Source organism: Trichogramma pretiosum, unplaced genomic scaffold (assembly GCF_000599845.2).
Source record: "Trichogramma pretiosum strain Unisexual culture from Peru unplaced genomic scaffold, Tpre_2.0 scaffold3, whole genome shotgun sequence".
Classification (NCBI taxonomy): Eukaryota; Metazoa; Arthropoda; class Insecta; order Hymenoptera; family Trichogrammatidae; genus Trichogramma; species Trichogramma pretiosum.
In genome coordinates this window covers 5,523,676-5,535,178 of record NW_019641698.1, presented here as the reverse complement: position 1 = coordinate 5,535,178, position 11,503 = coordinate 5,523,676, and the positions used below count along the sequence as shown (strand labels likewise).

Genomic DNA, 11,503 nt, shown 5'->3' with positions numbered 1-11,503 from the left:
CCTTTCCTGTAACGTCGTTAATCATGATAATATTGAAACTTATCCTCAGGTATACTACTGAGCTTATGAACTCATTGATAATGGGTGAATTATATTACAAATTTTTTTTCTTCGCATCTTTATGATTTTCTCTCGCATAAGGTTACAATTATTTTTGTTTCGCTTTTAAACTTAATCTTATAACAGGGTATACCGACCGTGTGTACACGTAACGATAATATCCATCGAATATATTATATATTATATAAAGAACTTTGGTTACGCAAAAATAGACGACAAAATTGTTTATATTTTCATAGTATTTATATATATATATTTATATATTTATAATTCATTTTTTTTATCGTTAGCACTTTTGTCCCGCAGTAAATTTTTTATTCACCCGCAGATATCTTTCAATTAATTTTAGTTGTTTCATTCCCTCTCATACGTCAGACTCATCTTTCACGCTTAAGCTTTCATATAATTATATCATACACGACTTATCTATAAACAAATATACAATATTTTTCCAAGAGTATTGGTGAAATTTCATCAATCACCGGGAGTAAAAATTAAAATGGCGTTGTGAACATCTGTCTGGGTCAGTGGCACTGATGGAAAGTTGACGAAGCAAACGCTAACTTCTTCATCGGGTTTCACAAATAAGCTTAGGTTATGTGTTACCTTGAATTAAAAACTTGTACAAGCAAACAAATTTTTAAAAGCTTTTCATATTAAATTTGCTCAGCCAAGATGAGAATTAGCGTTTGCTTTGATAGTACGCTGTTGTTAGCGATTCACACGTAGACGAGGCTGGGATGCACACAAACTAATTTCTACAGCTTTGAGGAACGTTAGCGGCTCTGTGGCATATTAAACGCTTAATTTACAATTAATTCAAAATAAGTATTTTATTAAGCGACCACGATTACTTTCAGATTTATTATAGAATAAAAATAATTCGTCGATAAATTAAATAATTTTTTTCTATAAAAGCAACCAATTATTAACGTTCAATGGTCAATTATTTTATAAATAATTATAAACATTCAGATTAACAAAATGGTCAGTCTAATAAGATGTAATCTTAAAACAGGTTTTGGATTATCCAAGCATTTTTAACATTGAATTAATTAGTTAAGTGTACACCTATTTCTTAAATAACGAAAAACAAAATTCGACATTGTTTTACAAAGGATGAGACTACGAATACGTTATAGAACATACATGAATTTTCAATGCAAACAGCATTGATTCATTTTTACGAATGACCTCGGTATCACGTTTTGTTTTCTCATTATCATCGTCAAGTCATCGCGTTTTCTACGAAATTAGTATGGTTAAAGTCGAAAATCAAGAATCACAGTCAAAGAACCGTCATCGCGAAATGCGGTCAAATGGGTTCTTTTACGCGCAGACATACTTGGCCTGCGCGTGTTGATGCACAAGCTTCCAACGACCATATACTAAATGGTATTCTTGGACGCAGGTGCATCGTCGCCGCCGCCGCTGCCGTTGACAATCTAAGGATGCATGCCTGAAGCGGCGCCCAATCTCGTGCCGGCGTACAGAGAAGCGTAGGGTGAGAAATAAGGTGGTAAACCGGCCGCCGTCGGCAATCCGTGAGGCGGTGGGAGAGGCAGGCCAAGTGCCGATATTCCTGGGTGTCCATAGGGCGGTTTGCCGTAAGGATGATATCTAGCCGCGGTCAGTGGGCTCAGCGGTGGCGTTGGATACGTTCTGGACAAAAGGGGATGTCCCGGAGCCAATCCGGGTGGGCTCAAAAGAGACAAGGCCGCAGCGGTCGTAGCCGCGGCACTGGCACTGGGCTCGCCTGGCGATGGCGCACCACCGGTGTGAGTTCTGAAATGCTGGACGAATTCATCTGGATTGGCGAATCTCTTGCCGCAGTAGGCCGCGTCGCTGGAGATCCAGTTGCAGATGTAGGGCATTTGCGAAGCCGTAGCCAGAGCCACCAGTTGCGCGTGATAAGCGGCGTATGGGCCCGATGCAGCTGCGGCAGCGCTCGCCGCGGCGCTCATTTGTTGTGGTTTGTGATCGCACTGCGCGCATCCAGCTGGACAACTTGTTCCGTTGCTTCCGGTGGCTTGACTGGTCGGTGGAGCTTTGGTACCGTTGGCAGGGTTAGGCGCTGGAGTCGCGCCACCCATCATGTGACTGCTCAATTGGCAACCTGTGCAATAAGGATCTCGGCAAACCGGTACCAGCGTCTCGCCACCCGTTGGAGTCTTCATTCGTGCGTAACTCAGATACGGATGGTGACCCAAACTCCCTTTCATGGCTGCCGCAGCAGCCGCGGCGTGATGCTGCGACATGATGGAACTGGCAGTGACCGGATCCAAGTGCGACAGCTGAGGTGGAAACGCCAAGCCATGGTAACTGGCTGGAGTGGTGGTGGTTGTCGCACCACCCGCCGAAGTCGAGGCGATCAGATTCATTGGTCTGAAAGAACCGAGCGGATCGACGTGGGCCAGACTGAAGGCCGGTTTGACCTGAAGAGATGGACTACTGGCGGACGTAATGATGGCGTCGTGTCCGGATTGTTGCCTGGTGTTGGGCGATTCTCTGGTTGTCGTTTCATTACTGGGAGTCGTGCTCTTTCGGCTCTGTGGCGTAGTTGCTCTGCCACCGCTCGACGAGGCACTCTGATTACTCGAGCAACGTTTCCCATTGCCACTGTTTCCCGGTGTTCTCGATCGAGAATTGCTTCCCGAATTCGAATGTGCCGAGGGTATGCGTGGTTGCTCCGGACTGGCTGACTTTTCCTTCATGACGCACGATTCGTAGGGTTTAAAGCTGCTGTTCATTTTTGAACCTTCTCCGGGCATCATCGAAGACAACCCCGTGGTTGTATTGTTGTTGTTGTGACTCGAGGGTGATGATTTTTCCCGATTCGACGAGTCTGTGGAAGATTTGTTGGATTTGCTTGGCTTGTCATGTGACCCCAAAGACTTGCTCGTCGGTGGATCAACACCTATTTGGCTACAAGTTTGCGCCAGCAGCGCTAGTGGACTCTTCTTCGAATCCAACTGAAACAGAAAAAAAAACAAGTTCGTTCAAGTGACGTTGCAACAAAAAAACTTCAATCAAAGCTTATAATATCTAAAGATCTAAATGATATAAATGGAAGAAGCGGCACATGGGACTCTGCTACGGGCGTGAAGTTAAGAAAAAACGGGCTGGACACGGAGACGACGACGATGCACGCACGCACGCGCTAGTCGCATAAATCACCGGCGGCAGCGTGTCCAGGAGGATCGCTTCGGGCTATAACACATCGCATGCGGCATGGTATGGCACGGCATGACATGGAAGCGCGTAAGCGGAAAAGTTTCTCGCGTCACAGCTCGTCGAGTCACATCCGCGCGCGTGCTATATGTGCCGCCGCGATATATAACGCAAACTTAATCGTCGTCAGTTGGACATCTCGAGCTCTGGAGCAACAGCAGACACGTCGAGTGTCTCTGCCGCGGAAAAGTAACATGATGGCAACTTGAGGGCCGAGGTGGCAGCAGAAAGCTGCGAGTGTAATGGTCCAATAGACGAGCGAGCGGGGGTGGCCGGTTATGGAATACCAAGTATCAAAAAGTCGCGCATAACATCGGATTTTATAATATAAAAAAATAGGTGTGTGCTCGAAACATTATTCTTAGTTTATAAACGTCAGTTTTTGAAATATGTATTAGCCCTTGCCGCGTGGACGCAATACTGCATTATGCACCGCTCCCGGAGCTCGCGATAGTTTTTGTACGTGCTTGTATACTGCAGCGCGTAGCACTCCTGCAGTAGTTTCGCGTCGTACTCGCATTTGAATAACAAACTTCTAATATATTTATAGTGGCTTGGGTTTAAAGAAAAAAATGCGCATGTTGTGCTTGTGCGAGTTTTGAATGGTTTTAGCACTCATCTTTGTTGAACGTTTGTACATAATGCATGATGCGCGTGCGCGCCTTTGTCCGCACATCCAAGGTGCATAAACATCGAGAAAACGTTTACCCAATCGGCAAACCGAGACAATCCCATAATAATAAACTAAAGCAAGTAAAGCATGAAGAGAGAGAGAGAGAAAGATAGATAGAGAGGGAGTGCATATATGTAGTTGTGTTTCGCGCGTATACGTTACGCCATCGCCGGCATACACTGCAGCGGCATAGCAGAATGACGTTACATGTGTATGTGTGTATGTGCGAGTGCGCGCAAGCCAAGCTACACAAATGTGTTTATACAGATGTTGCTTTGCGAGGCACACGGGCTTTACTTGCACGAGCGAAGCGAGGAATGGAAGTGTCGAGTACCGGCTTCGCTCGTCGCCTCCGATAGAGTAGCCTACATGCCGCATATACACACGTACATACGCGTTATTCGTTCTATGCCGTACACCTCTCGTATATACGCGATGTATATAATACATTCACATTCGCACGCATACATTTACGTTGTACAGGCAGAGACACGCGAGTGTATATACGTGCATATGATGCATACATACATACTCGGGGCGCTCGAGCGAGCGAGTTAGCAGATCGGGCCAATCCTAATGAATTAATGTCACTACGGCTTGGCACGTACGAGTGTCAAAGTAGTCCAGATAATTTAAGCTCTTGCTGGCGATCGATCAAGAACTCCGGGGTAACAACGCGAGCTCGTTCATAATATATCTATATTACGTCGACCCCCCTCTTCCTCCTGACGTGCTCCTGCATTGCGAGCCCAGTGCAATTGCGTATCGTGCGAGTTATATATTAAGATCACGAGTTATGTATTCCGAAAGATTTTATATGCCGCAACGAGAGAGCCGGTAATTGCTTATCCAATGTGTCTGTATCATATGTATGCATACGTGTGAGAGAGTTTACAACGATCAGGCCAAGCGCGCAACGATCATCATTGAGTGTATACACTGAGAAAAAAAATTCATTGATTCAATGAAACGTTTAATTGAATACAATCTATGAAATAATTTCATTGAAATAATCTTTTTTTATTTCATTCAGCAAAATATTTAATTGTTTTCATGAAACTTTGGTAAAAACAATTAAATATTTTGTTGAATGAATGAATTATTTCATAGATTGTATTCAATTAAACGTTTCATTGAATCAATGAATTTTTTTTCTCAGTGTATGTATGCGACGGCGGCGACGACGACGACGACGACAACGTCACACTGCGTCGATGTGAACGATGCTCGTCGTTGCAGAAAATTACGGCCACTGATAAGTTTACGAGATATATGTTATGCATACGTTGTGTGCGCGTGTGTGTGTTTTGTGCTGTTAGTGTCAAGGCAACGTTTATATTATTCAATTGTCACTTTGATGCATGTCGACGTTGAGATTGCCACCTAACGACTGTTTATCTTTTTCAAACTATTACCAAGAGCTTGATATCTTCGTAATTGCAGTCGAGTTTACAACCTGCTTCGAGATTGCGAGCGCGCAACAATTTTTTTCACATCGTGGTAATTTTCGACTGGTAATCTGTTCTTTTATACTCGCAGGTCAGCACTGCTCGTGACGCATTAGTTTTAATATTCTTACGTTGAGTTGAATACAAAATTGAATCGATTGGGCACTCGCGAATTGCAATAATTGGATTTAAACATTTACAAAGCGTGCGTTTGTAAGACGTTTATTGACCATTAACATTTGTTTGCCACGAAGCAGTATCGATTTTAATGCTCGACTCACACGCGCACCGATAAAAATACGCAACGGTAGAAAATAACAAAGCGTGAATTTGTTCGAGAATTCGATTTACTTCGCGGTACTATCGTGCAAGTAGCGGAACGCATAGTCGAGAGCAAAAGTCGAGCTCGAGAAGCCGTGAAAATTTAGTGCTAATTATATCTCCCTCAAGCCGGACAAAACGGTTTTAACGGGCGCGGGCAGAGAAATGAATTCGCTTTATCTGCACTGTATAGCGTGTTCCTTGCGTGCAATATAATACGCAGCCAATGGGCTACCAGCCTACGCGGATTCTTATCTCACTCGAAACACAGTCCCGAATAATTACATTCGACTTTTTTGCTATTCATAACCCGTATTATAGTAGTGCAATGAAGTCTGCCGAGCGATGAAATTTAACTCGATTACGGGATTACTGCGGATTTCACGCGTGGGTGGATTTAAATTCATTTCTACGGATCGGGCGTTTATTCGCTTTTATATAGATGTATATATGCGCACTTAAATAAAATCGGAAATTTCGGAATATAATCTTGACTTTGCGCTTCCTCGTGTATATGCGTGTGTCAGCTTTTATTGATTAAATTCTTACCCAGCTATATGCTAGCTATATAGGAGTCAAAGCGACGTTTTAGAGGCGAATTTATCATACTGATGGATAGGTATATACCACTCAAAGCTCGAGTCGAGTTAATATAGCTCATCGATTGCGTTTTTTTTTTTTTTTTTGAATGAAAGAAAGAGACGCCTTGTGTATACCGGTTTTCATGTTTACGACTTGGGTATTTATTTTATGTGTCTTGTCGAACTGCTACCGGAATAAAATTGTAATTTATTTCGCGAGTTTCGAAATTTATTATAAATGCTTTATAGGCTTTGAAAAAACCTGTTACGTTTCGCCACGTTTAATTTTAGCACTTACGATATAGCCATTAATTGTGAAAAGTATAAAAATTGAGCCCCCGAGTAGAAAATTTATGTCTCGTATCGAGGCGCAATTGGACGAGCGAGAACGACATCGAAATCGAAAGGAACTGTAATCATTAATCAACGGCTGAGATTCTTGCGCATATTATCACAGCTAAACGTTTACGTCTAAATTTCAATAAAACTGCCTCGAAAGAGAAAGAGAAGGATAGACAAACGGCCGAGAAGTACAAACGTTATTTTTGCATACTCGGCAATTTTAGCTTATGTAAATAACGCTCGAAAAATAGTTCGCGTAAAAACGAGTGCCATTAAGTCGACAGCAACGATTTATCACTCTTTCTTACACAAAAATGCAAAAAATTTACGATAGCGATATACACATGCTTGTGCGCGTGTATTTGAGTAAGTGTAACATATACTTATTTATTGGATGAAAAATGTTTTTTTTCCGAAATTACCATCAAGACATTTGCGTGATATACATTTAATAATTATTCAAATAAATTGTCGAGGAGGCAGTCGGTGAATGATAAGTCGATCGATTTACGAGGAGCCAGTACAGAGAAAAATAGATTCAATAAAAAAGTAAAAACTCAATGTTATCAAATATCAAGCGGCAAAAAGCTTCAACATTGTTACATATATTTGCGAAGCTGTACTCTCATACATATCGCGTAGACACATGCGTGCACCGAGTGAGAGACTAACGATTCGAAAGATTTATTTCTTACACGTGACCGTGTAAGATAGATGCGAATATATTTATCTTTGCCGAGCTGCTATTGCCTGTGCGCGAATATATACATACAACATCGCCGTCGTTTGTCTTCCGCTCTTTGACTGCATAATTTGAATCTTCATAATTTATTGTGTTGAAATCGTCGTGTTTTTAATCTTTAAATAAACGCTCCTCCCGTCGGGCTTTTAACTATCGACGATGGAAAAATTGAAATAACAAAGGATAATTTATTTGTACGCTCGTTTGATGCTCGCTCGAGAAACGCAATATTATACCCTCGTCGTTTCACTGCTGCTGAGTCAAAAACTCATGAATATGAGTTAGTAGAATTGGCTTTTGTAATTATCTACACTTAACAATAATGAGCGTTTGTTAGACTCGTGCTGAAAGCTCGAGTCGCGCGTAGCAGCAGATACGCGCGGTTATATATACCAAAAGTATCGTAAATTCGTTTAAAAAGCTCGTTGCCAGAGACTCGAATTTCCGCGCGTTTAACGAGCGAGACGCCAACAAATTGGATTAATTAAGCGCTTATAAAGAGTGCAAAATAGACTCGGCGATCGCTGCTGGTCGCGGCAGCGGCCCCGAAAAGATTCGTAAACGCTTGTGAAATACTTACACGAATGAAATAAATTGCGCCGTGCCGCGCTGGGCGGCTTTGGCCCGATCGCAAACGGAAACAATTCATTGTTTATCGCAATTAATCAAGCTCCAATGGAGCGCGAGCTTGCGGCGCGAGCTATACACACGAGGGCTTGTGTGCGGCGGCCGCCTTAATCGAAAATCGAGAGCGCCTTTGGCTAGTGTGTGTGTGTATACGAAAACTCATTACAACGTGTATATAGATGTAGCCGCGCTCGAGAGTGTGAGTTATTCCTTCCAGCTGCGCGCGCTCGCGTCTATATATCGTGACTATAAATCTTACCAAGCCCGAACGAAATATTATTTACAGAAAGTTGAGTTTCCAGCAATAAATCCAAGCTTATCGCCGTGCCAAACACTAACGTAATATAAAACTTGCACTCGCGCGTGCGTATATATACACGCGTACGGATCGACGGACGGGTACCGCGTTTATGTGTGTGTGTGTGTGCGCGTATTCGTGTATGTAGCTCGACGCGTAACATTAAAATCGATGAAAAAACTTTTACGTCTCTATGAAATGATATACCTTAGATTATCTCCCGATACCCTGACGCGCCAGTCACAGGATGAATAAGCACGCGCTGCATCACTTGGCGTTATATATCTAGGCGCGATGCGCATACACAATAAATATATCACGCGCGCATTTGATCTATATAAAAGTGATGTACGATGTACGAAATGTTCGTCGCGAAACTTTCGCGAAAGTTTTTTTGTTCTTTTTTGCTCGTACTACTACTCTTCGCGAGTACTTGCAGCACACACATCACGCGGCAGCAACATATTGACTATTACATAGACGCTCGAGAGGCGCACTGTCATTCATAAATTGCAGTTGCATCAAAGTTACGCGATCTACGTGCGATAATTATGTATTGCCCCTCGAGTGGGGGCCACTCACGTATTATACATCATCTTTATCGTCGACTGAATCAGCCTCTTTGACTCGGCTGCGATGCAATACGCATACGTCTACCATACAACATAGGTGCACACAATTTGCGCGAATTCATTTTTCTCTCTAGAATCTAAGAACGTCGGCTCAAATGGCCGCGTCATTGTTTGCGCCGGTGATTTATGTTACGATCGAAGCGAAGCGTATATTAGCAAGAGAGTCTTACTATTGTTAATCGCAAAAATAGATCCGCTTCCGCGCGTCAGCCCATGTGTCAGTGACTAAGTGTGTGTGTGTGTGTGTGTNTGTGTGTGTGTGTGTGTGTGTGTGTGTGTGTGTGTGTGTGTGTGTGTGTGTGTGTGTGTGTGTGTGTGTGCAACTGTATGTATACGATTACTCGTTGCTCCGAATTCAGTCTAGTCTCGTTTGCGATGTGCCATTGTCAGAGACAACTGGACGGAAACGCGACAGTCGTGTACTTGTGCTGCCAAGACACAACTGCTACACATGTATACCTCGCTCACATCGAGGCACAAGAAGCATTGCGCGCTCCTGTCGAATGCAAATTCGCAAGCCGTTGAAAGCGATGTTTTTCCAAAGTAGTTTTTCTCGCTCGTGAGAAAGCACGTTTAGTCGTTATTCGGCCACTCTCGCGCATACACAAGTTTATGTATATACCGTATGCACGCGTGCTCGTACTTATGAGCGCATGTGTTTGTGTGTGTGTGTGTGTGTGTGTGTGTGTGTGTGTGTGTGTGTGTGCATACGTACTACGCGCATCTCCCCAACTGTGTATTTGCGATAATTGCACGAGCAGCGCACTTATTTCATTCGAATGATATAATTGTTTAACAACGTAATTGCCTCGAGTCGAGCGCTAGTGCATGGCTAAACGCAAAAACCTCTCGCTCAACGCGGTGAAAATGCGAGTAATTTGAAAAATATTTCGCGAGCCAAGGAGCGAGGAGAATATAAAAAAAAAGAAGGAAAAGAAACTGAACGTATAACTTCGCGGCTCTTTGCACTGATGAACAGTTGTTAACTTTAACGATCTCATTACGCAACAATTCGATGCTTTTTCTCCTTGCATTCATTCTTTCGCATTATTGCTCCCCTTTCATTTATTTATGTTTAATTTTCTTCTCGAGAAACTATATACGAATCTACGAATGATGCGCGGCGCTTTATTACGCTTCTGATGTGTACTATAAAAGCCACGGCACGACATTTACAATTTCTTCCAAACGCTCGATAAAATGTCCTAAAAAGTATAGTAGGCATGGCACAGTCAGCGGCGCGGCAGAAGTAACAACGCATACATATATGCTGGGCGCGCTAAAAGTGATGCATCACACGCACGCATATGTAAAGGCAGGCCTCCGCGAAGTCATAAACAACTTTCGAGAAGTCAGCAGCGCGCACGGCGAAAGAGGCGCGCCGTGTATAATGCGCGTTTGTATCCGTGCGTGAGTAGGATGTATTATATGCGCGAACGAAGCATAGAGGAGAGAGAGAGGCATAAAGTCGAGCTCCAATTTCGGCCGTCGGGGCGCAATTTATCACACGGACGGCGGCGCATATATGGCATATACATACAGCAGGGCCGATAACGAATGGGCCGCGCGACTCGCAGGTCATAAATATATCGCTCGTATATAATATACATGTGTATAGAGTCGGTTTTATGTATGGGGCACATGTATAAGCTTTTCGCGATCTGTGCCCGGCACACAACATACGTATAGCCACGGCACAACATCTCATCCCGCGAGAGATGCTGATGCTGCACTCGCAAAGAATTATACGAATCCTCACCGTAGTGTGCAGAGGCGTCAGGTACTCCGGACGGAGGTACTGGTTCGCGCTAGACGTCAGCATCGCACTGACAGCTTGCTGGTGCTGCTGCTCTCGTAATTGCTGTTCGCCTGCCACAATTGTCGACTGATTTGTCGATATCGTATCGACAACAAAAACTGCACGCTATTTTATACTTATTTTCTTTTATTTTTTATTTCTCGTCGACGAGATCCTGCTTCTCTAGCACGGGATCTCGGGACTCAACTGCACATAACGATCGACCAGCACACACGGTACGATCGGATTTTCAACACCTCACTACTTTTTTAAAATTGATTGAAGATTACACCCCTCGTACACGGGGAAGATATTCAAAACGATGCAGGTAACGGCACCACAATGTGTAGCTCTACCTGGTTATCACACCAATCTTGCGGATCCATCAAACGACTCGTTTTAAAGCACCACAACAATAATCAACACAACTGAGGGAGGGATCAAAAACGTCAACAATCGATATGTGGCGAGCGATGTTAAACGGACGGACTCCGAAGCGATACTGGCGGCCTCGTTCGCGCGAACTTGTGCACGACTCGGCGCGAGCAATTGTCGTCTCTCGCTTGTGTGTGTGCCGAGCTTGTTCCACTTCCCCTCGAGCTCGAGCTGCTGCTGCTGTTTCTCGGCACACGAGTCCATGCGCGCCAGCGAGCGAGCGATAGACCAGGACAGAGAGGGTCTCCCACCCCCTGCGGATGAAGCAGCAGTAGCGGCGGCTTCGGCGGCTAGCCTTCTCTCTCTGCCTGCTCG

At 43.9% G+C, this 11,503-nt stretch overlaps 1 protein-coding gene across 2 annotated transcripts; it reads right to left on the bottom strand.

The window, feature by feature from the left end:
- Positions 1–714: 714 nt before the first annotated feature.
- On the bottom strand, positions 715–11,289 carry LOC106650843 (zinc finger protein Elbow). Of its 2 annotated transcripts, none has more exons than XM_023462414.1 (2): positions 11,110–11,289; positions 715–3,032 (listed from the first exon to the last, which is right to left on the bottom strand). In XM_023462414.1, the coding sequence occupies exons 1-2, from the start codon at positions 11,137–11,139 to the stop codon at positions 1,506–1,508; spliced, it is 1,557 nt and encodes a 518-aa protein (XP_023318182.1). In that variant the 5' UTR covers positions 11,140–11,289; the 3' UTR covers positions 715–1,505. The 2 variants fall into 2 exon arrangements, with proteins under 2 accessions (XP_023318182.1, XP_014224556.1); XM_014369070.2 differs by having other exon boundaries at positions 10,715–11,288.
- Between the last annotated feature and the right edge of the window lie 214 nt (positions 11,290–11,503).

Coding starts and splice junctions, on each gene's coding strand:
- LOC106650843 (XM_014369070.2), bottom strand. CDS start 10,777: ATGCTGACGTCTAGCGCGAACCAGTACCTCCGTCCGGAGTACCTGACG. Junction 3,033..10,714: donor TGACGCCTCTGCACACTACG/GTGAGGATTCGT, acceptor TTTCTGTTTCAG/TTGGATTCGAAGAAGAGTCC.